This window comes from Nerophis ophidion, linkage group LG19 (genome assembly GCF_033978795.1).
Source record: "Nerophis ophidion isolate RoL-2023_Sa linkage group LG19, RoL_Noph_v1.0, whole genome shotgun sequence".
In the NCBI taxonomy this organism is placed as follows: Eukaryota; Metazoa; Chordata; class Actinopteri; order Syngnathiformes; family Syngnathidae; genus Nerophis; species Nerophis ophidion.
In genome coordinates, this window is record NC_084629.1 from 21,004,339 (window position 1) to 21,032,092 (window position 27,754).

The following is a 27,754-nucleotide window of genomic DNA, read 5'->3' on the forward strand; positions in this document are numbered from 1 at the left end:
CCAACGTCTCCCAAGCCTCAGCTTCGTCACTGACTTCATGACATTTGGAACTAATATATCCTCGTAGGAAATAGAATTCATAATGCCTTGAACGCGCTGGAGATTCCCGGTACCTGAGGCAGAGAAACAGCCCCAGAGCATGATAGACCCCCCACCATGCTTAACAGTAGGAAAGGTGTTCTTCTCTTTGTAAGCTTCACTTTTTCTCCTCCAGACATAACGTTGATTCATAGGCCCAAAGAGTTTCAGTTTTGTCTCATCACTCCATAGAACAGTTTCCCAAAACATTTGGGGTTTGTCCAGATGATTTTTGGCATACTGGAGTCTATTTTTCTTGTGCCTGGTAGTCAGAAGTGGGGTGTGCCTGGGAGTTCTGGAATGGAGGCCGTCATCTCGTAGTGCGCGCCTTATTGTCTGGGACGAAACCTGCGTTCCCCCCTCTGCAATGTCCTGTTGTAGTTCCTCAGCTGTTACCCGGGGGTTTTTCACCACTGTACGCACACAGCATCCTCTTTCTACCACGCCCAGGTAGTGTTTCCACTGTGCCTTTAGCTTTAAACTTGCGAATTATGCTCCCAACTGTGTCTCTTGGAATGTGTAATGTCTTTGCTATTTTCTTATATCCATATCCTTTCTTATGAATAGAAATTACCTCCTCTCTTGACTTCTTTGACCACTCCCTGGACTTCACCATGTTGCAAATACACCATTGACCATCTACAAGAAGCTGAGCGTCACAGTCTTTTTCAATCAGTTTAACTGTTGCTCGTAATGGTTCTAATCACATCTACAGGTGTTTTCAACACCTGATTGAAAAGACCTTATTCAAATTATGTTCTTAAGAGTTATGATATTCAAGGGGTTGAATAATTTTGTCAATGCGATATTAAGAAAAATTTCCTTTTTTGGTATTTTGTAAAATACAGTGTTACAATTTAAGTTGAATTTGTCTATTTGACACATCTTTATTTGATATGACTATAAACAAAATACGGAATAAATGTCCAACTTGCTAAAACACCAAAATTGTGTGGGGGTTGAATAATTTTGATCACAACTGTAATTGCCTTAAATCCTGGAAAATGGCACAATTTGTTCTAGGTAAAAAGATGTTCACTTTTGTAGTATGTAGTGATTTGTATTCCCTGGCGATTGCTACATTCACTTTTTGTTCTCCTATATATGGTACGGCACTCATGCAAAAGGTGAGGCAACGAGCCAAAAACAACACCCGACGACACAACAGCCTTTTGTTCTCTTCTAGTTCCCCTTTGACACACACACACACACACACACACACACACACACACACACACACACACACACACACACACACACACACACACACACACACACACACCTGGCCGGCTCTCGTTGTTCAAAGGTGGCGCTTCAGTGGAAGAACCGCAGTTGTTTTCGAATGTGTGCGTTAGCATGTAGTGTATCTTTTGCAACGTTACCCTGCGAGTCATGCGAGGATCAGGGTATGTGGCAACGCCGACTTCTATTTCCAATGTCGGTTGCCGCCTATAAATCTCCCCGTAATCCAGAGCAGGCTTTTATAAACCATCCATCCTTCCAACATGCAATCGGTGTTGGCCGGCGGCCAAAAAAAGCCGAGCTGCTGAGTCATTCTGCAGAAGCTGGCATTGAAGCAGCCAAATGTGGGCTCAAGTGATTGTGGCTACTTTTCACCTGACAACTGCCTTGTGTAAACCTGTTTTAGGCCTCTGCCAAGCGTGGTTGCTTCAGGCAAGTTATTTTTGGTTAGGGAACAGGATTATGCAGAAACTACAGCAGTGATTTCCATGAAACTTTGCGGACGGATAGTCGAGAAAGCAACTCATCTCAATTGACCTCGGTCAGTGTTAATCAATATGTGGCACCTTGACTTACAAATCTCAGTTTATTGTAAGGCTTTAGCTTCCCACCCATCGATCCATTTTCTACCGCTTATTCCCTTTGGGGTCGCTGGTGCCTATCTTAGCTACAATCGGGCGGAAGGCGGTGTACACTCTGGACAAGTCGCCACCTCATCGCAGGGCCAACACAGATAGACAGACAACATTCACACTCACATTCAAACACTAGGGCCAATTTAGTGTTGCCAATCAACCTATCCCCAGGTGCATGTCTTTGGAGGTGGGAGGAAGCCGGAGTACCCGGAGGGAACCCACGCATTCACGGGGAGGACATGCAAACTCCACACAGAAAGATCCCCAGCCCAGGATTGAACCCTGACTACTCAGGACCTTCGTATTGTGAGGCGGACACACTAACCCCTCTACCACCGTGACGCCCGGCTTTAGCTTCGTTTATGCAATTTTTCTTCTACAATTTTTCTTGTACAATGATACTTTTTTTTTTTTACAATACTACTAACATCCCTCCCAAAAAATATATTTTTCATAATATATTTGACTTCAATCTTGTGAAATTTCATTATATTGTTTTGTAAAATAAAGTAACAGAATATTTATATAAATTATACTATGACAACTTTTTGTCACAATATTGCAACTTGTCTAAAAAACTAAAAAAAATGTTTTTCAAATAAATATATAAATATATATAACTTTAATCGTGTGAAATGGCACAATTTTTTCTTGTAAAATGTTAACTTTTTTTCTCAAAATATTCCGACATAATTCTTGTACAATGCTAAGTGTTTCTTACAATATTACATTTTTACCCCCAAAAATATTTTTTTCACAATATATTTGACTTCAATCTTGTGAAATTTCATAATTTTGTTTTGTAAAATAAAATAGCAGAGTATTCCTACTAATTATTGTATGACAACTTTTTGTCACAATATTGCAACTTTTTGTCTAAAAAACTAAATTATGAGTTTTTTTCAAAACATATTTATTTCACTTCAATACTGTGAAATGGCACCATTTTTTCTTGTAAAATTGTAACTTTTTTCTCAAAATATTCCAACAATTCTTGCACAATGATCTGCGATAAGTGAGCATGTGAAGCAGGAAGCATGATGTCAACTTGGCAAGATGTTAGCTTGTTACTTTGCTAGCTAGCTAACAAGTGGGAGACAACGTGTACAAAAATAGATTAAACTATTATCTTAGCCAAAAGTGCACCAGCTAAACTTTGTCTACATCAAATTAAAGTACTTTTTTTGTCAAGAACTTGAGGCGTGAAAAAGCATCTTCACAAACAAAATTCAATATAATGTAATACATTGTAGCCTCCAGAAGAAATCACAAAGTCCAACACTTTTTTGAACTTTTATTACAAATCTTATGATAACAAACAACGGCACAACTCCAACAGGTTTTACCTCTCGTGAAAACACTTTAGACTCCGTGAGTACGCGCTTCCCAAGACACGCAACAACACTTCCTATCATCTTTGAGGCACGGACGGTGTGTTTGCAAACATGGGAAAATCTGACATAAAATCCAAACCACATTAACGTAAAACATTAACATTAGCTGGTTATTACAGTATGAATTGATAAATACAGCCTGTTATTTGTGCACCATTGACAAGTGATGTACCGAAAACTTGACCACCGAAAAAAAAAATTTGACCACCTAACACATCGCAACCAAAACCAGATGTAAACAAAACACACGCAATTGCAGAGAGCGTTGTCAGCCTGTCTGTTTTTGTAAAATATTCCTAGAGTGAATAATTGTTGTATAATGACAACTTTTTTCACACAACATAACTAACGTTTAGCAAAAAATAAAAAAACACTTTCCACAATATCTTCACAATATTTTTCCCAATACTTCAATCATGTAAAATGGTATACTTGTTCTTGTAAAATGTAAAACTTTTGTCTCAAAATATTGCTACAGTGCATCATTCTTGAACAAAGACAACTTTCTCACAATATTACAAACCTTTTTTTCTAGAAAAATACTTTCATAATATATTTTACTGTAATCTTGTAAATAACATAATTTTGTCTCTTAAAATAAAACAGTTTTTCTCAGATTAATCCTACAAATATTGTACGAAATTTTTTTACAATATTGCAACTATTTTTCTAAAATACTAAATTAAGATTTATATATATATGAGTTTAATCCTGTAAAATGGTATACCTTTTTCTTGAAAAAAAAAAAAAAAATCCTTAAATGTTTCTACGCAATTCTTGTAAAATAACTTATCGCAAAATTTTTTTTTTTTTTAAATACTTTTCACAATATATTTGACTTAAATTCTGGAATTTGTTCTTGTAAAATTTTATAAGAATTTCTCAAAATATTCAGTAATAATTATTGTACAATGATATCTTTTTATTAAAGTATTATCAACATACCCCCCCCAAAAAATGTTTCAAAATATATTTGACTTAAATCTTGTGAAATTTCATAATTTTGTTTTGTAAAATAAAATAGCAGAATATTGCTAATAATTATTGTATGACAACTTTTTGTCACAATATTGCACCTTTTTTTCTTAAAAACTAAAATATGACTTTTTTTATTAAAATATATTTCACTTTAATCCGGTGAAATGGCACCATTCTCTTGTAAAATGTTTTCAAAAATTCTCCAAATGGTCCGACAATTATTGTACAATGATAATTTTTTTCTTACAATATTACTAACATTTTCCACAAGAAAATACTTTTTTCATGATATATTTGATTAAAATCTTGTAAAATTTCATAATTTTACAAGAAAAACTGACATCAAATCCAAACCACATGTACATAAAACATTAATAATAGCTGGTTGTTACAGTATAAATTGATTTATATAGCCTATTATTTGCGCACTGTTGAAAAGTGATATACCAAAAACTTGACCTCCAAAAAAGGCTTTGATCACAGAAAATCACGCTACCAAAACCGGATGTAAACCAAACGCACACCATTTTCTGGAACGTTGTCAGCATGTCTGTGATGTGGATGTAATATTTAGATATATTGCAGATATACTCCCAGACAGCCATCTACAAAATGTGCAAATATTAAGAGGACAGTGGCGGCTTTTAAGAAAAGAAAGTGAAACTAAAGCAAGAACGTCAAGCAAGTGTGAGGCAAGTCATGCTCGCTGCAGTTCAGCCTCTTTCGTCAGGGACAATGAGGGACGGAAGTTGAGTACACTCTACAATAACAATAGAAGAAGATGCTAGATTTGTTGTTGTTTTTCATTTTAAAAAGTCATTAAAGTCTGTAAATGCTTGCAAAAATCTCAACAAAGTACCTTTTACAAAACGCAGCGACAATTTAAAATATGGCAAAACAATTAAAAAAATGTTAACACTAATTAAAAAAAAAAATTGTTTTAAATGTGTTTATACATTTTTGGAGCATCATCCATCCATTTTCTACTGTTTGTCCCTTTCAGGATCACAGGGGGTGGTGGAGCCTATCTCAGCTGCATTTGGGCGGAAGGTGCAGTACACCCTGGACAAGTTGCTACCTCATCACAGGGCCAACACGGATAGACAAACAACATTCACACTCACATTCTTCACACACTAGAACTTATGCAAATTGTTCGATGGTTTCACGGTGACACAGGTATCTTGGCAGTTTAAGGATACCCTGTACAATCCATTAGACAGCTAAAATGTTCACAATTAATCGAGTATTCGATTGCTGGAACTGCCAGGAGTTTATCATCCATCAATTTTCTACCGCTTATTCCTTTTGGGGTTGCGGGGGGCGCTGGTGCAATAATCATTAATATATCAGTGTGCAACGTTTTTTAAACACATCACAAAATGCTTGTTTCTTTTTGAGGAAGTTAGATAACTTTGAGGTTTGTTGTTTTTATTGATGCTAGTGTTTACTGTCCTTTGTTTTCATAAAAAATGGTATACTTTGTTTTTATCAGCACTAGGGCTGCGCCACACGATTATTTCTTGATTCATCAGTAGATTTTTAATTTATTTTTGTAACAAACTGTTTTTTTAGTGTCGTGGTGCAAATAATGATTTGAATGAATCCCTCAAAAGTACACCAACAATGTTCTTGTGTTTCCAAACCTTAAAGGGGTTGTACTACGATTTTAACTTTTGTTATTGATAGAGAGCAGGTCCATGACAATGACTTCAGTTTTGTTTGATCAGCTGTTTTACTGCCGTGTTACAGACACCGTTGGGAAACAATTAACGTATGTAAATAAACATTTATGTGTAAATAACTAATTTCACAACATATATATCTGTGGCCTCTAGTCCGGTGCAGCTAATAAATGGTGAGAAATGATCTTCTAATATTTAGTGGCTGTGGCTTATATATAGTTCAGGAAATACGGTAGTCATCTTTGTTAGTCAAAACATGCCTAAAAATATCTTAATCTGAATTTAGAAGCAGATGGCTAAGTTATAGCCACCGAATAAGTTCATGCTTCATAATTACTCGACTAATCGTTAAGATAATCGATGACTAGTCGACTATCAAAATAGTCGTTAGTTGCAGCCTTGTGTCACATAGTGAACCCTAGCGGTAAATATGGCAGTGAAAAATAAACTAAATTGGACTTGATGCTATGGAGTAGATAGAGAATGAGATGGCTCATTAAAAGATGCCTGCTAAGGTCCCGCATCTGTGATCAAAACAGAGTCGCACTGGTGAGAGCGAGGGAACTCCCCGCAGAAAAACCCAGCCCGTCGAAGTGATGTCATCGAAAGCAGGTCACAGCGGACAAGCGCAAAGAAATGCATCGGGCTCATAAAAAGACAATCTGGATGACCAGATCTGCGCAGGAATGCTCCTGTGTGGCGACCGCCGACGCTTTACGGCGCCGCCTCAATGGTGCCTTTGTGTGTCCAGGCCCAGCTGCTGGTCGGCCAGGGGAAAAAAAAACCCGCCGTCCCACATCTTCACAGACACAGGCCACCTTTTTATTTTGGGAGACACACACACACACACACACACGCACACACACACACACACACACACACACACACACACACACACACACACACACACACACACACACACACACACACACACACCCACGAAGCTGTCTGGCCGTATGCAATTTGACAGAGGAATGGTGCAAACATGGACAGTGTAAACCACTGCAGACAGACGCAGGCTGTAATTCTTCTGACGGTACCAGTTAAAAATGATCCCGGCTCCTTTTAGGCAGCCTGGCCGCAAATGTACACATGATCCTGTGCATCCTTGATAAATGGCTGCAATCGGACACAGTTTGGACTGGTGTACCGCACAGCGATGTTTTCAGTCCATTTATTTTGAATGTACAAAAATGTCAACTTTCATGCTCAGCCTTGCCCAAAGTCCAATCTGAAGCGTTGCTAAAAACTCACTTCATCCAGACGGATTCACACATGACCCAAGACTTTTGTCCAGGGATGGCCACACTTTTTCCAGCGAGGATGGCATGAGTACAAATTGAATGATGCGGGGGCCACTTTGGTACATGTTGTACATTAAAGTAGGGCTGGGCGATACATCGAATATACTTGATACATCGCGGGTTTGTCTCTGTGCGATATAGAAAATGACTATATTGTGATATTGGAGTAAACGTTCTGTGCGATATAGAAAATGACTATATTGTGTTATTGGAGTAAACGTTCTCACACAGTTGCTTTCAGCTATGGGCATTACACTACAAGCTCTCACTCTTTCTTGTCTCTCCTTCTTACAGAGACATAAAACAAGCACACCTTCTTACATACATCACATACTGTCGCGCGTGCAACGTCATACGCTCTCACCCAGCAGAGAGGTAGCGACATGGTAACATTAACTGTTGTGCTAGTGGAGTGGTGTGAGTGGTAATACGAGAGAGAGAAGGTACGAATCTGGTAACAAATGAAGGAAGAATTAATTCCCAAAAAATACAGCACGGGGTCCATCGTCTGGCGGTGGTTTGGCTTCAAGCGGGAATATGTTGAACAATTATGCGGCAAAAGCACAGCTACAAAAAGTAGCAGCACTGCTAATGTGTAGCATTATTCGAAAAGTCACCCCGCCAGAGAATAAGGAGTGCTTGAAACTCTGCCTGTCAACATCTCCATTCGGTGCCACACCGACAAAATGCCCAAGCAATCATTTCCAGATCAACACCTTATGGAAAAAAATGGTCAACGACAGGAGATAACATTCGCAGTAACCTACCACATAGTGAAGGACATACACTATTTGATTTCCTATTATGCAGCTCATTTTTATTTGACAGTTATTGAAATATCTTGTGTGACATCATGCACAAAAGTGCACTTTATCCGTTTTTAACTATTGTAGTGGCGTTCTGTACAAAAATAGCACTTTATTTTAGTGTTTGATTCAGTATATATTCTGTACAATTGACCACTAAATGGTAACACCCTAATAAGTTTTTCAACTTCACAGTGGCAGAGGGGTTAGTGCGTCTGCCTCACAATACGAAGGTCCTGCAGTCCTGGGTTCAAATCCAGGCTCGGGATCTTTCTGTGTGGAGTTTGCATGTTCTCCCCGTGAATGAGTGGGTTCCCTCCGGGTACTCCGGCTTCCTCCCACCTCCAAAGACATGCACCTGGGGATAGGTTGATCGGCAACACAAAATTGGCCCTAGTGTGTGAATGTGAGTGTGAATGTTGTCTGTCTATCTGTGTTGGCCCTGCGATGAGGTGGCGACTTGTCCAGGGTGTCCCCGCCTTCCGCCCGATTGTAGCTGAGATAGGCGCCAGGGTCTCCCGCGACCCCGAAAGGGAATAAGCGGTAGAAAATGGATGGATGGAACTTCTTTAAGTCGGGGTCCATGTTAATCAATTCATGGTGTTTTGATATTTCATGACATATCAATTTAGTGTTGTTTTGATATATCATGATAACATCAAAACGACACCATCCTAGTGACATCATGCACAAAAGTGCATTTCATCTGTTTTTAACTATTAGTGGCGTTCTGTACAAAAAGTGAACTTTAATTTGGTGTTGTTTTGATATGTCATCTTAGTGACATAATGCACAAAAGTGCACTAATAGCTTGTTTTAAAATGTCTCAGACAATCTTGCACTTTCTGTTTTGGAAAAGACATGAATGTTAGTGCCATTGCTTAATAACTGTTTGATAAATACAGTTTTGGTAAATTGACTTGTGATTTCCCTCTCTGCATGACAGTTTAAAATGAACATATATTATTAAGTATAAACAAGAAATTTAGAATCATCGAATCATCATAATGATCTGATTATATGCATCAAGTGCTAATTCAAGGCTAAGGCGAACTATCCAGATATATATTGTGTATTGTGACATGGCCTAAAAATATTGAGATATTAATAAAAGGCCATATCGCCCAGCCCTACATTAAAGATACTGAAACCAATTCAAAATATGCTGAAATGAATGCAACATCTATATCTTAACTTTGCCTTATCAGTAACAAAGCATATTCTACATAATTTTGCCCTACATTGGGCATGTTTAACACGAACATGGTCAACTTCATGAGTAATAGTGGCCGATCAATGAGACCAAAACAATCAGTCAGCAGTCGTGGCCACTAATTGGCTCTGGCTCTGGCAGCATTACTAACTTAGCATGCTAACTTTTCAGTAAATTTTTCAGCTGAACACCTCAGAGTCACTTGGTAGTTGACACATGTCGACTGTTAGCATGCGAATGTCATCGTGCTAACTTTTTTAGCTATTATAACATGCATACGCTTCATTTTCATAGTTGACACATGCTGACTGTTAGAATGCTAATGTCAGCATGCTAAACTTTTTTAGCTAATATTAAATGCCTATGCGGCATTGTCAAATGACTTGGTATTTCACGCATTCTAACTGTTAGCATGCTAATGTCAGTAAGCTAACTTTTTAAGGATATCTTACAGCTGAACACCTCAGTCATAACTTGGTAGTTTACACATGCTAACTGTTAGCATATTAATGTTAGCATGATAACCAAACTAATTTCACATGCATACGCATTATTGTCATAAAACTTGGTCCTTGAAACATGCAGACTGTTAGCTGTCATATGACTTGGAACCTGACGCATTTTAACTGTTAGCATGCTAATTTTAGCACGCTAACATTTCTTAGCCAATTTGGCAGGCGCACATCACTGAGTCATATAACTTGGTCCCTGAAACATGCTGACTGTTAGCATGCTAATGTTGGCGTACTAACTTTTTTTTTTAGCTAATTTTACATGCGTATGCTTTATTGTCATGACTTGGAACCTGACGTATTCTAACTGTTAGCATGCTAATATTAGTATTTTAACCTTTTTTTGCCAATCTTGCAGCTGAAAACCTCAGTCATATAACTTGATAGTTGACACATGCTGACAGTTACCATGCTAATGTGAGTGTGCTAACTTTTTTAAAAGCTAATATTACATGCGTACGCTTCATTGTCATATGACTTGGTAATTGACGCATTCTACCAGTTAGCATGCTAATGTTAGCATGCTAACTCTTTTAGCCAATTTTGCAGCTGAACACCTCAGTCATAACTTTGTACTTGACACATGCTGACTACTAGCATGCTAATGTTGGCGTGATAACTTTTTTAAGCTAATTTTACATGCGTACGCCTTATTGTCATGTGACTCAGTACTTGACGCTTTCTAACTGTTAGCGTGCAATGTTAACATTTAATTTTCACGTGCACATTCAACCAGACACACATAATTTTCCCCAAAATTGCTTTTTCCAGTTTTGTTTGTGTGTAATGTTGTAATCCGGGATGATTTTAATTTGTCTTTAAAAGGTAATGCGGCCCACAAATGGCACTTGGTTTTGATCCATAATTGTCAGATACATTATTTTGCCCAACAATGCTTCTTTTCAAAATAATCAGCTTGACAAATGTTGAGGGGAAATGTTTGAGATAAACATTTCTTCATGTAAAAATTTCCCACATTCCTCACTTTTTAGTCAAAGCACAATTGATTGGGATGTGTAGCCGGTTTGGAACACATAATATGCTTTTTTTGTTATCCCAAAATAAATACAACTTGAGGTCTCGGCCAACAAAAAGACAACAACAAAAAAGTCAAAGGATGTGTGAACGGCGTCCAATCATCTGAAAACAACTATTTGAACGTCCCCGAGTGGTATTCCGGCATGTGTTTGTGTAAATCAGGCGCTGGGTTACAAGGAATTCTGGTTAGCACGCACAGGAGGAAACCTCAGAGGAAAGGCCTGGACAGGTGCCCGGCAATATGATTGTGCTGTGTGTCATGCTAGCTGGTTGGGAACAACATCATCCGCCCGGCTCTCTGGACCCAATACTGCAAATGTTTGACATAAATCACGTTGTCTCTGAGTCACAAGGAGCAAAACACGAAGACTGCCAACACCGGCTAATCATTTAATATATTCCGGGGTTTTGTTTTTTTTGCTTTCATGCTCCTATAAAACGGTCTGGCGACAAATGAAAGCATCCACTTCAAAAGGTAAACGTCATAAGTTAGTGTGTGACATCACACTATTTTGTGTAGTAAGACACAGAAAGCAGAATGGAAGCTAAACCAACAAAAGGAATTATTGCAAACATTCATATACTGTACAAAGTAACGAAAAAATGCATGAAAAAGTATGTGATTGCCGAGTAATGCCTTTTTCTGGCTAATATTCCATACACAGTGTGGAGACGCTCCCCTAAGTTAATAATAACCACCACCTCCAAAACGAGAAACAAACTGCACTTATTGTTATCTTAAGTATAGAGGTGGAAGATCAAACAATATCAATATATATAAACAAATTGTGTGTTCTCGGGTTGTACGGTATACCAGTATATTACCGCGATACTAATGAATCATATTCGCGACTATACCGCCTCTAAAAAGTACCTTTTTTTTTTGTTAACGGGCATGGCGCTGCGTTATTGTCACGTTCTGACATTGCTGGTTTTACAAGCAGAAGAGCATGTTCGACAGCGCACACACACGGAGTACTTGCAAGCAGACAGTGTGTAGACAGAAAAAGAAGAACGGACGCCTTTTGGCTTAAAAACTAAAGATAAAGGCAAAGTTATAACACCGAAACACCCTCAGGAAGAGTTTTTTTGATTGATGGAAACTTTTAATAGTAGATTTCACAGTACAGTACATATTCCGTACAATTGACCACTAAATGGTAACACCCGAATACATTTTTCAACTTGTTTAAGTCGGGGTCCACGTTAATCAATTCATTGTAGGTGCTTTAAGACATGGCTAGCTAGCTAGCAGCTAACATCCAGCCGCAATCTGCTGTGTTTTAGTTACTTCCCCTCCATGGCGACGAATAAAATTTGTTTTTTTACAAGTACTATTATCACTGGAGGACGAGGAATAGCTACACATGCTTCACTACACACAGTAGGAAGATACAATAGCTCACAGGGGTCAAGGCCAACAAAAGCTAGAGTGCCTGAATGTAAACAAATGCAATGAGTGGATCTACACCGGACACCCACTGTAATGATACCAAAAACAATAGCGTAACTAGTAGAATGGTTGGAATTAGGGGTTAAATCACCAAAAAGGATTCCCGGGCGCAGTCACCGCTGCTGCTCACTGCCCTCCTCACCTCCCGGGGGGTGAACAAGGAAATGGGTCAAATACAGAGGACAAATTTCACCACACCCAGCGTGTGTGTGACAATCATTGGTACTTTAAATTTTAACTGTAACTTAGATACTATTATGATTACATCAATATTTTCTATGGTCACAAAATCTTTTTTCCTTTTTTTAAAATTGATATAAAGTTTATTAACTCAGGAAATATGTCCCTGTGAGTGCACTTTTGTGCATGGTGTCACTAGGATGACATCAAAATAACACTAAATTAAAGTGCACTTTTTGTACAGAACGCCACCACAATAGTTTAAAACAAAGTGCACTTTTGTGCATGATGTCACACAAAATATTTCAATAACTGTCAAATAAAAATGAGCTACATAATAGGAAATTAAATCGCTATGTGGTAGGTTATCTCCCTATGTTGTTCACAATTTTTTTCATACGGTGTTGATGTGGAAATGATTGCCTCAGCATTTTGTTGGGTGTGGCACTGAATGGAGATGTTGACATGCGGAGTGATCACTCTTCATTCTCTAGTAGGTGAGTTTTAAAATCATGCTACATATTAGCAGCAATGCTACTTTTTGTAGCAAAGTTTTTGCCCCACACTTGACAAATTACGGTTGTCTGTTCGACATATTCCCTATTAAAGCCAAACCACCGCCAGACGATGGAGCCTCTGCTGTTTTTCTTGGGAATTAATTCTTCCTTCATTTGTTACCAGATTCGCACCTTCTTTCTCTCGTATTACCACTCGCACCACAGCTAACGTTATCCACGCTGCTACCTCTCTGCTCCACGAGGGCGTATACGTATGTGACGTATGTAAGAAGGTGTGCTTGCGGTCTGTGAGAAGGAGACACAAGAAGGAGTGGGAAAAGCCTGTAGTGTAATGCCAGCAGCTAAAAGCATCTGCGTTAGAAATTATACTTGAATATCACAAAATAGTAATTTTTTATATCGCCAAACACGCGATATATCGAGTATATCGATATATCATAATAAAGTACTATCTATCCATCCATCATCCATCCATCATCTTCCACTTATCCGAGGTCGGGTCGCGGGGGCAACAGCCTAAGCAGGGAAACCCAGACTTCCCTCTCCCCAGCCACTTCGTCTAGCTCTTCCCGGGGGATCCCGAGACGTTCCCAGGCCAGCCGGGAGACATAGTCTTCCCAACGTGTCCTGGGTCTTCCCCGTGGCCTCCTACCGGTTGGACGTGCCCTAAACACCTCCCTAGGGAGGCGTTCGGGTGGCATCCTGACCAGATGCCCGAACCACCTCATCTGGCTCCTCTCGATGTGAAGGAGCAGCGGCTTTACTTTGAGTTCCTCCCGGATGGCAGAGCTTCTCACCCTATCCCTATCTATCTATCTATCTATATCGCCCAGCCCTACCTTCGATTTCCATTCGGCTGCCTTGATTAATCGTTTAATGCAGATGTTCGCAAATTTTTATCAGCAAGTACCACCTCAGAAAAAACTTGACACTCCAAGTACCACCATAATGACCAACATTAAAATAAAGTAGCGTAGTAGGTCTAAGTAGTCATAAAAAACAAGGCAGAGGTTTTATTAGTATTTCATATTTTTGGCCACTGCAAGATTTGACACAATTTGTACAGTTATACTGTATTTGAATTTTTAACTATGTGATTCTTTGGCGGACCAGAGTTTAACGAGTGTACCTAATGAAAATGTATCAAATCAAGGCAACATGGAGTGCCGGGAACTTTAAATACAAGAACAAAGTCTTACTTAGCATTTATTTAATGGGTATTATGGGATTGTACCTTTAATGAAATTGAAACTAACCACTAGAATTCTCCCAAACTTTGAATGCAATCCGTTACAGTTACCCAAATATTTTCCACTCAGGGTCGCACACCGAGGAGTGAAATAATGCGGGGGCTATTTTAATATTTTTCTTTTTCAAAGATGATACAGCCTGCATGTTAGCAAAAAAAAAAAGCTTGAGCGAGGCGAGAGTAACCACAGTGTGCTGTAGGTGGGATAGGGTGAGGAAATCAAGCGCTCTCGTATCGGAAACATCCCTCGAGCTCATTGTAAATAAAAATGGCGTCCATCATTTGGGACTTTTTCGCTGGTTCACGGGAAAACATTTTGCATCAAATGTTTTGCACGAGGAGGAAAAAAAAAACATCATGTTTCAACACATCAAACGCTGTCAGCCACCTGAGAAGCCAGCAAGGGCTCTTAACCTTTTTGTCCCTGGGGCCCAACTTTTTCACACAAATATTAACACTGAATTAGCAATTCTAGTCTTGATTTTAATTACATTCAATTATTATATGTAACCTACAACATTATCAAAGAACATGAAAGCATGTTTTAATCACAAATATTTGTATTTATTTAACCCACAAACCCTAGGCTTAGGTCAGGCTGATTAAAAAATAACTAACCAAATCTACTGCATAAAATAACTCCTAAATAACTGACAAAATACATGTACATACAATTATGTTGTGTTAAAAAAATCAACTTAATTAATATCAAACACGTTTCCAAACTCAAATGTCAATACACTTAAAGTCCAATTAAAAACACAGCTTCACCGCTTAAGTCCTATTTTTATGCGCTTAAGAAGAACTCAATGACTTTAGCTCCAGTTTGTTTGATATTTCCATTACTGCCCCAAGTGGTGGAACCGTGTATTACAACTGAGGAACGCTACAGGACCACAGCTGAGAAAGACATGTTTTTGGGAGGCCTTACAGAGGGTGCTCGCAGCCCAACATAGTTAAGAAACCACTGCTAAAGAAGGTGCCTCAAAGCCAACTGCAAAAAGATGTGTACACATTATATTTAAAACTACATTTAAAAAAAATATAGACATAAATAAGACAGTTGTCACTATCATTCTTGCAGCAGGAGGCGGGAAATTATCTGTTTCGGTATTGGCTTCGAAACAAAAAAAACCATCCCCAGTTTTCAGTGTCAACAGTTCAACTTTTTCCTCGTTACTTTACACCAGAGGTGTCCGTTTGCGGCCTGCGGCTAATTTTGTAACGGCCTGCGCCACATTCTAAAAATACTGTGACAAAACAAAACAAAGTGGCATATAAGAGAATACAGGTGAAAAGTTTAAATGTTAACTAATAACACAAAACTGCAATGCAGGCTGTTTTTTATTTTATTTAAAACTGTCATTGCTTGAAAAAAATTATGAATCAAAATTAATGTTGTTATGAATTATTGACATTGCCATAGCTGCAATTACTTCACATCAAATAGTCCACTTTGACATTAGTTGGGGGCAATATAGTGCATATTTTGTGTGCTTGTCATATATAAAACATTCAACCAAAATGGCATAAAAAAAAATAATGATAAAAAAACTTATAATTGAGGGATGGATCTAAAGATGATCTAGAGGGTTAGGAGTTGAAAGTTTAAAAAAAATGATGTATGATATATTTAACACTTTTATGAGTTGAGCCCTTTTGGATCCCCAATAATATTAGTGGGGTTGTTTCTACAAATAGTCATTGCTTGAAAAAATAATAATGAATTAACATCAATGGTGTTAAAATTGACAGTTTTAGGGCTTCAATTATTTAACATCAAATATTCCACTATGAAATATGTTTAGAAGAAAATTTTGCATTTTTGTTGCATTTCATATAATTTTATCTTTTAAAAAGCATGAAACAATAAAAAACATTGAAAAAATAATAAAAACTTGTAATCGACAGATGGATCTAAAGATCATCTAGACACTGTTAAAAGTAAAAAAAATAATGCATTATTTAATTTTAACACATTTATGATTAAAGCCTGTTGGATCCCCAAAATGTAAGTGTTGTTTTTATAAGTAGTCATTGCTCCAAAAATAATGCATCAACGGTGTTAAAATTTTTGACAGTTTTAGGGCTCTAATAACTGAACATCAAATGTTCCACTTTGAAATATGTTTTGTGGAAAATATGGCATTTTTTGTTGCTTGTCATATAAAAACTTTAACTTTAGAAAAATGTCATAAAACAAACAATGAAAAACATTAAAAAAATATTAAAACGTATAATCCAACGGATGGCTCGAGAGATGGCCCTGAGGCTTAAGTGTTGAAAGTAAAAAAAAATGTATAATGTATGTCATTGCTCAAAAATAATAATGAGTTCAAATCAACGGTATCATGAATTATTGACATTTTTAAGACTCCACTTATTTAACATCAAATATTCCACATTCAAATATTTTTGGGGCTTAATATTGCATTTTATGGTGCTAGTCATTTTAAGAAAAGAAAAAAAAAGAGCATCAAACAAACAAACAAAAAATAATGACATACAATTGAGGGGTGGATCTACAGATGATCTAGAGACTTAAGTGTTAAAGGAAAACAAATGATGTATGATTTGTTTTTTAACACTTTGAGTATTTTTGAATTCCCCATAAGTTCAAAAAACTGTCATTGCTCAATAAATAATAATGCATTAAAATCAAAGTATTATGAATTATTGACATGTTTAAGGCTCCAATTACTTCACATCAAATATTCCACTTTAAAAAATTTTTGGGGGAAAACAATGCATTTTTTGGTGCTTGTCATTTAAAAAAAAACATTTTTAAAAGTGCATCAAACAAACAATAAAAAACTAAAAATAATAATGAGTTATAATCGAGGGATGGATCTAAAGATGATCTAGTGACTCAAGTGTTGAAAGTGAAAAAAAATTGTAGGATTTATTTTTAACACTTCTTTGAGTTGAACACTTTTGGATTCCCAATAATTTTAGTGTTTTTCAAATAAACTAAAACTTTTCAAACGTAAAGAATAAACAATAAAAAATAAAATGTTATTGTTCAAAAAACGGCGTGGACGGCGTGGCGCAGTGGTAGAGTGGCCGTGCGCAACCCGAGGGTCCCTGGTTCAAATCCCACCTACTACCAACCTCGTCACGTCCGTTGTGTCCTGAGCAAGACACTTCACCCTTGCTCCCGATGGGTGCTGGTTGGCGCCTTGCATGGCAGCTCCCTCCATCAGTGTGTGAATGTGTGTGTGTAAATGGGTAAATGTGGAAGTAGTGTCAAAGCGCTTTGAGTACCTTGAAGGTAGAAAAGCGCTATACAAGTACAACCCATTTTATTATTTAAAAAAGAAAAAAAAGAAAAAAAGGGCAGCACGGTGAAAGAGGGGTTGGTGCATCTGCCTCACAATACGAAGGTCCTGAGTTGTCCTGGGTTCAATCGCGGGCTCGGGATCTTTGCAAACGTTTTGGTTTTGCCATAAAAACAGGGCCATAAAACATGACAAACTATATACTCAGATCTGAGGTTGATGTAAAGATTTAAGCATTCAAAACAAAATAATATAAGAGTTCATGTTTAACATTTTTATGACTAAGACTGAGAAACTTGAGGGGAGCCCTAACGGTTAAAAATCTGTTTACTGTTCTGATTTGGAAATCAAAAAAAAAAAATGCATGCTTTGATTTGTCAGTGTGCAGACATCAGCAGAAAACAGTTTGGACACCCCTGTTTTACACTTACTTGCGTTTTTATTCCACTTTTTGTATTTTTGTGAAGTATATTTGGGCTATGTCTACACTAAGCCGGATAACCCTTTAAACAAATAATAATTTATCCTAGGCCCCGTTTCAGCCACAGTAAACCAGCGTTTAAGGTTCATCTCTTACAATTTTTTTACACGGGAAAGTGCGCCATGTATCTCTTGAATCTCCGGCTCTTAGCTTTATATGGACTCATTGATCGTTTACAAACTGAGTTCGGAGAGGAAGTGACGCCAGAAAGACCTCACCGCACACAGGAAGTGATGTCAGAAAGAATGCGCCACAGCCAGCATCATAATAAAGCTGTTTCGTAACTCGGCGCTAACCACTGGAAAGATGGAGGCGAATCATCCAGACATGCCCGTATTTCTCTTTCTTCTACATGTACAGACGCTTGTGGAAATTACACATGAATACCTTAAGAGAAACTGATTGCAGCTACAGTATTTCGGATAGAACACTTCTCAGACGGCAAGAGAACTTTCCAATGTCCAGGTCAGCTGTGATTCTACTTACTAAAAAACGTTGTCCATTTGTTGAAAGAGAGTCAACGAGAATGCAAGCTACAGTGGATGTCATTAAAAAAGTAGCGCGTGCCTTGTATTACCTGGCCGTCGAGTGAAGACTACAGAAATCGGTGAATGCTTTTGGACTAGCAAACCAGACTGCATCAGTTATTGTCCGCCATGTATGTCGCGGACTCAACGCCAAGGTCCAGAGTACATAAAGTCACCAAAAGCGAACGGACAATGAAGGTAAAGGCAAAAGAGTGAGGACTGTCCTGACCAGATATCTACATCCCTAGATTGATTGATGTAAAATGTTATTTACCATATTGTTTACGTGTCTAATAAAGATTTGATTAATTTATGATGGCTAAGGTGTGATTCAATACAATAGGGCCCCACAGCACACTGGATTACAGTTAATTGAAATACCACAACACTGGATATTGTTCAGATAAGTTAAATTTAAGAACTTGCACACAAAGCAACACTTGAAGTGACTTCGACGTATGCATTTCCGCGCATGCGTATTAGGTCACGTTGCACCAGCGGACGGAAGGGGAGAGGGAGTCTTAAACGACCATTGTGTGTGTGGACAAGGATAAAGTTAGGTGGGATTTACCCTGAATAACCCTTAGGCCCCGGTTATCCAGGGTAAATCCCACCTAACCTTATCAGTGTTCACACACAAAAATAACAGCGTTTAAGACCCCCGTCCCCCCTTCATCAGCCGGCGCAATGCGACCTAGTCCGCATGCGCGGGAAAAAAAAAATCCACCTGAGCGTCCATCTGCTCCGAGCTCTGCAATAGATGACTTTACCTCACTGTGAAGTTATTTTAAAAAGTTATATTGTAAATAGTTTGCTGTGCATTTTACATGTGCTTGCTGTGTTTTGTGTGCAAGTTTTTAAATTAAAATATATATCCTTCGAACAATATCCAGTGTTGTGGTATTTCGTTTAACTAGAATCCAGTGTGATGTGGGGTCCCATTGTAGTGAATCACACCTGAGACATCATACATCAATCAAATCTTTAATCGACATGAAAAAGTAGATAATGCGATAAAGAACATTTTAAACAATGACAACAATTAATCTAGGGATCTAAATGTCTGGTCAGGACACTTCTCACTCTTTTGCCTTCACCTTCATTGTCCATTTTTTGCAATCCAGCCTGTGCTTGGAGGCTGAAAATGGCGGCCGTACTCAAAGGCGGCAACCTTCACAGTAGTTATGGAGTACAAACCGAGCATACACAACAAATGGTAGGTCGGTCTGGTTAATGACCATGGGGCGGCGTAGTGAACCAAAGCGTGCCTTCAGTCGTCCAAAAGCACAGTCGATGACCATGTGGGCCATAAAGCAATATCTGCAGTCACACACTGCCTGTAATCACATCCACGGGAGGAAGGGACCAAGTTTTTCGCCAAGTAGAACCACAGTTGACCCGGACATTCTAAAGTTCTCTTGCTGTCTGAGATGTGCTGTATCCCAAATAGCTGCAATTGCCCGTTGCCTTCTCTTAAGGTATTGATTTGTGATTTCCAAAGCATCTGTACATGTAGAAGAAGGAGAAACACATGGCATGTCTGGATGATACGCCACCATCTTTGTTATGAAACTGGCTGCAGCGCAGTCTTTCTGGCGTCACTTCCTCTGTATGGCGCGGTCTTTCTGGCGTCACTTCCTGTCTTTCTGGCGTCACTTCCTCTCCGAACTCAGTTTGTAAACAATTAATGAGTCCATACAAAGCCAAGAGCCAGAGATTCAAGAAATACATGGCTGACTTACTCGTGTAAAAATTGGTCCGAGGAGGGGGACCTTAAACACTGGTTTAGTGTGGATGAAACAAGGCTTAAGATAATAATTATTCGTTTAAGGCAGTGGTCCCCAACCCTTTTTGTAGGCATTATTTTTAGGGACCGGCTTTCCACTTGTGCCGGATAAATACACCAAAAATAAGCGCATGAAAAAAACAACTCACTATAACTTTGAATTGGTGGGAGCCCTGAGATGCAGAAGGAAATCAGCCTTTGGCAACAATCTGTCACATTTATATTTTATATGTTCATTAACTTTAATGTCTTTAATGTACTTTGTGTTCTTTGATGTTTCCCTCTTACACACATGTGAGAGGGATGTGAATTATGGCTATGAGTTGTTGTTTTTTCCCTTGGTCTCAGTCTGGACCCCCACTCCAGGGCCCAGGCTTAGACCGATTTTTTTTATTTTATTTTATTTTAATATTCTATTTTTTTCTCCCCTTCCCCCCCTTGTTTACTTGTATCTCATCTTTTTTGTAAGGGGCGGTGGAAGCCGGCAGACCCATCAGCGATTCTGTTCTGTCTCCCTGTAATGTTTGTCTGATCTTGAATGGGATTGTGCTGAAAATATAAATTTTCCTGAAGGAATAAATAAAGTACTATCTAATCTAATATAATGTGCATTATATCATGTCACAAAGCTATAACAAATATAACGAATTGCAACTTCCTATGAGGAGTGTTATTGTACATCTATAAACAAGCTTATTGGTGTGTGTAGTGGGACAGGCGAAAGGTAAGTTGGAGAAATTGCAGTCATTTATAAATTATTTAATGTTTCTCTGCGACCCGGTAGCAAATGTGTCATGAACCGGATCGGTGGTTGAGGACCGCTGGTTTAAAGGCCTACTGAAATGAGATGTTCTTATTTAAACGGGGATACCAGGTCCATTCTATGTGTCATACTTGATCATTTCGCGATATTGCCATATTTTTGCTGAAAGGATTTAGTAGAGAACATCGGCGATAAAGTTCGCAACTGATAAAAAAGCCTTGCCTTTACCGGAAGTAGCAGACGATGACATCACAAGGGTGAGGGCTCCTCACGTCCTCACATTGTTTTTAATGGGAGCCTCCAGCAGCAAGAGCTATTCGGACCGAGAAAACGACAATTTCCCCATTAATTTGCGCGAGGATGAAAGATTTGTGGATGATGATATTGAAATCGAAGGACTAGAAAAAATAAAATTAAAATAAAATAAAAAGCGACGTCTCCGGGCGGCAGCAGTGTGAGCATTTCAGATGTAATTAGACACATTTACTAGGATAATTCTGGAAGATCCCTTATCTGCTTATAGATTTAATAGTGTTTTAGTGAGATTGTAAAGACATACCTCAAGGTCGGATGGCTGCGGTGAACAAGCAGTGTCTCAGAGAGAAGCCGAGGAGCCAAACTCACAGCTGCCTTTTAAACACCTAATGCAGGTGGACGAATAATCCAATGATGTCTCCGGTAAGATATAGCACAATTTTCCCATCCAAAAACATGCTGGTTGACGTAGAGAAACATGTTCACTTGACCGCTCTGTGCTAAAAACAAAAGAAACACCGGCTGTGTCTCGGTGCTAAAGACAGCTGCAATACACCGCTTTCCACCAACAGCAATGTTCGTTATAGTCTCCATTATTAATTGAACAAATTGCAAAAGATTCAGCAACACGGATGTCCAGAATAATGTTTAGTTGCGCGATCAAAAGAGACTACTTTTAGTCGCAAATGGTGGTACGCTAATATTTCCTGACAGTCCATGACGTCACGCGCACGCGTCATCATTCCGCGATGATTTCAACAAGAAACTCCGCGGGAAATTTAAAATTGCAATTTAGTAAACTAAACCGGCCGTATTGGCATGTGTTGCAATGTTAATATTTCATCATTGATGTATAGACTATCAGACTGCGTGGTCGGTTGTAGTGGGTTTCAGTAGGCCTTTAAGGTTTTAAAGGCCTACTGAAATGAGATTTTCTTATTTAAACGGGGATAGCAGGTCCATTCTATGTGTCATACTTCGTCATTTCGCGATATTGCCATATTTTTGCTGAAATGATTTAGTAGAGAACATCCACGATAAAGTTCGCAACTTTCGGTGATAAGAAAAAAATGCCATGCCTCTACCGGAAGTCGCAGACGATGACGTCACACGTGTGGGGGCTCTTCACATATTCACATTGTTTATAATGGGAGCCTCCAACAAAAAGTGCTATTCGGACCGAGAAAACGACAATTTCCCCTTTAATTTGAGCGAGGATAAAAGATTTGTGTTTAAGGATATTGATAGCGACGGACTAGAAAAAATAAATAAATAAATTTAAAAAAGTAAAAAAATAAATAAAAGGCGATTGCATTGGGACGGATTCTGATGTTTTTAGACACATTTATTAGGATAATTCTGGGAAATCCCTCATCTTTCTATTGTGTTGCTAGTGTTTTAGTGAGTTAAATAGTACCTGATAGTCGGAGGTGTACTTCCACGGGTGTCTTGACGCGCAGTGTCTCAGGGGAGTCGACGGCAGCTATGGACGGCACAAGCTTAGCTTTTCTCCGGTAAGAACTGACTTTTTAACCTGCTGGTTGACATTCCGTCGTGTTTCATGTTCTCTTGGCCGCGCTCTGATCCATAGTAAATTTTCACCTCCAGGAATTTTAAACAAGGAATCACCGTGGATTTGTGTGGCTAAAGGCTAAAGCTTCCCAACTCCATCTTGCTACTTTGACTTCTCCAATTTTAATTGAACAAATTGCAAAAGATTCAGCAACACAGATCTCCAAAATACTGTGTAATTATGACGTTAAAGCAGACGACATTTAGCTGTGTTTGTGCGTAGCGCTCATACTTCCTAAAAACCCGTGACGTCTTGCGTACACGTCATCATTACACAACGTTTTCAAGACGAAACTCCTGGGAAATTTAAAATTGTAATTTAGTAAACTAAAAAGGCCATATTGGCATGTGTTGCATTGTTAATATTTCATCATTGATATATAAACTATCAGACTGCGTGGTGGGTAGTAGTGGGTTTCAGTAGGCCTTTAAACGACTTTGTGTGGACATGGCCTTAGTGTAAACGGGGCCTTAGAATGTTAAAACGTTTGCTGCAGGGCCCAAATGGCCCCCGGTGCCGCACTTTGGACATCACTGCAATAAGTGTTGATTTACATCAAGTTTGAGTGAAGTACAGTGCATATTACATCTGGGAGGATGGTGAAATGTTTATATAAAAAAAAAAAAAAAAAAGCAGAGATCTCGTAAAGGGGGTGCTATCAGATTACAATAACAGAGCGAGGCGGCCCCGCCCTCCTCGATGCATCGCGTGAGAGCCGCAGCGGACTCTCCAACTTGATTGTGATTCATGCTCAACACTGCCAGGCCTTTCTTAAGGTGGGCCGGACCTACCGCCACCAACAAACTGCACTATTACTGTCCCAAAACTCGCCTTAATTTCAATAAAAGCTAATAAAATCACATAAAACGAAGTTATTGGACTTTAGCGCATGCGCGGTCAACTTGGTGTGCATTACATATGCCGACATTTACTAGTCCACCTTAATACGATTATTCTTAGTTAGCCGTCAAAAACATGTCAAAAAGTTTTTACAACAATTGAATATGTCAAATAAGTCATTCATTGACGAATAAATAACATCTACAATTCGTTTAAAGCTGCACTGCATGAACAACAACTACACTTCCACGTTTATTTCCGAGCGGATATGTACAGTATGGCCGCCAGCGTGAATGTGTGCAAACTTACTGTTTGAGGACGGGTTTCTTCCTCTTTTTGTTGGCGTAAGTCCCCGAGTTGGCGATCATGGTGCCGCGGAAGGCTCACGAACTTATCCCAAAGTCTTACTCGTACATGCACCAGCGCCGCAGCCGCTGTCGAGGCGATCTTCGCTCCGTCTCGTCGGCCGTGTGGAGTCGCTAAGGCAGGTGCCCGGCCGCCATGTTGGTGCGGTAAACACGGGGAGAAGGAAACCGAGCCCCGGTGTCCCTTACGGTGGTTTGCCTGTCGTGGCGACAACTTCCCCGGTCGGTTCGTGCGGCTGACCTTGGGCAATGGTAATGTTGGGGGGGGGGGGGGGGGGGGGGGGGAGTGGAATAGTTGTCGACTTGTGGTGGAAGAAGAAGCAGAAGGAGGAGGGGGAAAGAGGAAAAGTTGCACCCTCCTCCTAACGTAAACAGCACAACCTACTTTCTAAAGTTGGTTTTGAGCTAGCGGGTACAATGCATGGTAATGCTGATGACCGTATATATACATATATATATATATATATATATATATATATATACACACACTCCGTATATATATACACACTCCGTTTCCATATGAGTTGGGAAATTGTGTTAGATGTAAATATAAACGGAATACAATAATTTGCAAATCCTTTTCAACCCATATTCAATTGAATGCACTACAAAGACAAGATATTTGATGTTCAAACTCATAAACTTTAATTTTTTTTGCAAATAATAATTAACTTAGAATTTCATGACTGCAACACGTGCCAACGTAGTTGGGAAAGGGCATGTTCACCACTGTGTTACATAACCTTTTCTTTTAACAACACTCAATAAACGTTTGTGAACTGAGGAAACTAATTGTTGACGCTTTGAAAGTGGAATTCTTTCCCATTCTTGTTTTATGTAGAGCTTCAGTCGTTCAACAGTCCGGGGTCTCCGCTGTCGTATTTTGGCCTAATAATGCGCCACACATTTTCGATGGGAGACAGGTCTGGACTGCAGGCGGGCCAGGAAAGTACCCGCACTCTTTTTTTCACGAAGCCACACTGTTGTAACACTTGTCTTGCGGAAATAAGCAGGGGCTTCCTTCATTACGTTGCTTGGATGACAACATATGACGCTCAAAACCTGTATGGACCTTTCAGCATTAATGGTGCCTTCACAGATATGTTAGTTACCCATGCCTTGGGCACTAATACACCCCATACCATCACAGATGCTGGCTTTTCATCTTTGCGCCTATAACAATTCGAATGGTTATTTTCCTCTGTGTTCTGGAGGACACCACGTCCTCTGTTTCCAAATATAATTTGAAATGTGGACTCGTCAGACCACAGAACACCTTTCCACTTTGCATCAGTCCATCTTAGGTGACCTTGGGCCCAGCCACACTGGCGGTGTTTCAGGGTGTTGTTGATAAATGGGTTTGGCTTTGCATAGTAGAGTTTTAACTTGCACTTACAGATGTAGCGACCAACTGTAGTTACTGACAGTAGTTTTATGAAGTGTTCCTGAGCCCATTTGGTGATATCCTTTACTCACTGATGTCGGTTTTTGACGCAGTACTGCCTGAGGGGGTCAAAAGTCCGTAAAATCATCGCTTACGTTCAGCGATTTCTCCAGATTCTCCGAACTTTTTGATGATTTTACGGACCGTAGATGGTAACCTTTGTTACTTTGGTCCCAGCTCTCTGCAGGTCATTCACCAGGTCCCCCGTGTGGTTCTGGGATTTTTGCTCACCGTTCTCATGATCATTTTGACCGCACAGGATGAGATCGTGCGTGGAGCCCCAGATTGAGGGAGATTATCAGTGGTCTTGTATGGCTTACATTTTCTGATAATTGCTCCTACAGTTGATTTTTTCACACCAAGCTGCTTGCCTATTGTAGATTCACTCTTCCCAGTCAGTCTGGTGCAGGTCTACAATTCTTTTCCTGGTGTCCTTCGACAGCTCTTTGGTCTTGGCCATAGTGGAGTTTGGAGTCTGACTGTTTGAGGCTGTGGACAGGTGTCTTTTATACAGATAACAAGTTCAAACAAGTGCCATTAATACAGGTAACGAGTGGATGACAGAAGAGCTTCTTAAAGAAGAAGTTACAGGTCTGTGAGAGCCAGAGATCTTCCTTGTTTGAAGTGACCAAATACTTATTTTCCACCATAATTTACAAATAAATTCTTTAAAATTGCTACAATGTGAATTCATGGATTTTTTTTTCACATTCTGTCTCTCACAGTTGAAGTGTACCTATGATGAAAATTACAGACCTCTGTCATCATTTTAAGTGGGAGAACTTGCACAATCGGTTGCTGACTAAATACTTTTTTGCCCCACTATGTATATATATATATATATATATATATATATATACAGTATATATATATATATATATATATATATATATATATATATATATACATATATATATATATATATATATATATACATATATGTATATATATATATATGTGTGTGTGTACAAATGCATATTTGTGTATATGCATATATGTGTACATATATATGTGTGTATATGTATACATACAGTATATGTATATAAAGTATATAAAAATGTGTATATATAAATGTGTATATGTACATATACATATATGTGTGTATATAATATATATATATACATACGTGTGTGTGTGCATATATATATATATATATATATATATATATATATATATATACACACACATATTTATACATATATGTACATATATGCATACGTGTATATAAAAAACATACATATATATATATATACATACGTGTGTGTGTATGTGTTTAAATGTCTGTATTTTATTTCTTTATTTTTTCTCGTTTAGTATTTTTTTTTTGCAATTTTAATTTTGACAGTACCACATAGATATGTTTTAATTGCTGATGCGGGTTTATTGATTGTTAAACCTGCCAGAAAATAACCCGTTATGTACACTGTTGGTGGTGATTCAATGCCCAGTAGTGCGTTAATGTGTTTCTGTATATTATTTCTCAGCAATGATCATGTGGTGACATTAGGGTTTCAAAAGGGTGGAAAGTTTCCGGTAAATTTCCGGAAACTTTCCGTAAATTTTCCACGGGAAGTTAAGCTCGGCAACTTTGGAAATATTGAACATTTTTTTATTATTCAAAGTTGGACACCGTCCAGGGGAATTAATGGGAATATATGGGAATTAATGGGGAATTACAATAATTATTTATTATTGGCCACTTGTCTATATGCTGCTGCATATTTGTGGCAGTTTTGACAAAGCTCTTTGCACAGTATATGCAAATGTACACAGATTTTCCGCCTTCATTGGTGCGGGTGAAATGTTTCCACACATCAGATGGTGTACGTGAGATTATTCTGTTTTTATTCTTGTAAAACACTATTGCAATTTTACACACAGATATAAATAGTCAGCTAAACAATTAGAGTAGTCTTTAAAAATATTTTCCTGATGGACAAATTAATAGAAATAGGCTTGATGAATAAATGAACACTCAATCAGCATGCTAAATCAAACTATAACCGACATTCTTGTATGACAATAGAATGGCTAGAAAAACAGAAGGCAGAGGAAACTACACGTTTTGATTTAGTATTTGCTAATTGAACTTTACAGATCACAAAAAAGGTAAATTCGGATCGCTAACGTTGTTAGCATAAATTAATGGGATTTAAC

General features: G+C 38.6%; 1 protein-coding gene across 2 annotated transcripts in view; it reads right to left on the reverse strand.

Annotated features, from left to right (window-relative positions):
- LOC133538164 (aryl hydrocarbon receptor-like) overlaps positions 1-24,425 on the reverse strand; it is a 96,474-nt gene extending 72,049 nt beyond the window's left edge. For both annotated transcript variants that reach the window (XM_061879524.1, XM_061879523.1), the window contains exon 1: positions 24,098-24,425. In XM_061879524.1, coding sequence (XP_061735508.1) covers positions 24,098-24,156 — 59 coding nt within the window. In that variant the 5' untranslated portion in view covers positions 24,157-24,425. The remainder of the gene's footprint in view (positions 1-24,097) is intronic.
- Between the last annotated feature and the right edge of the window lie 3,329 nt (positions 24,426-27,754).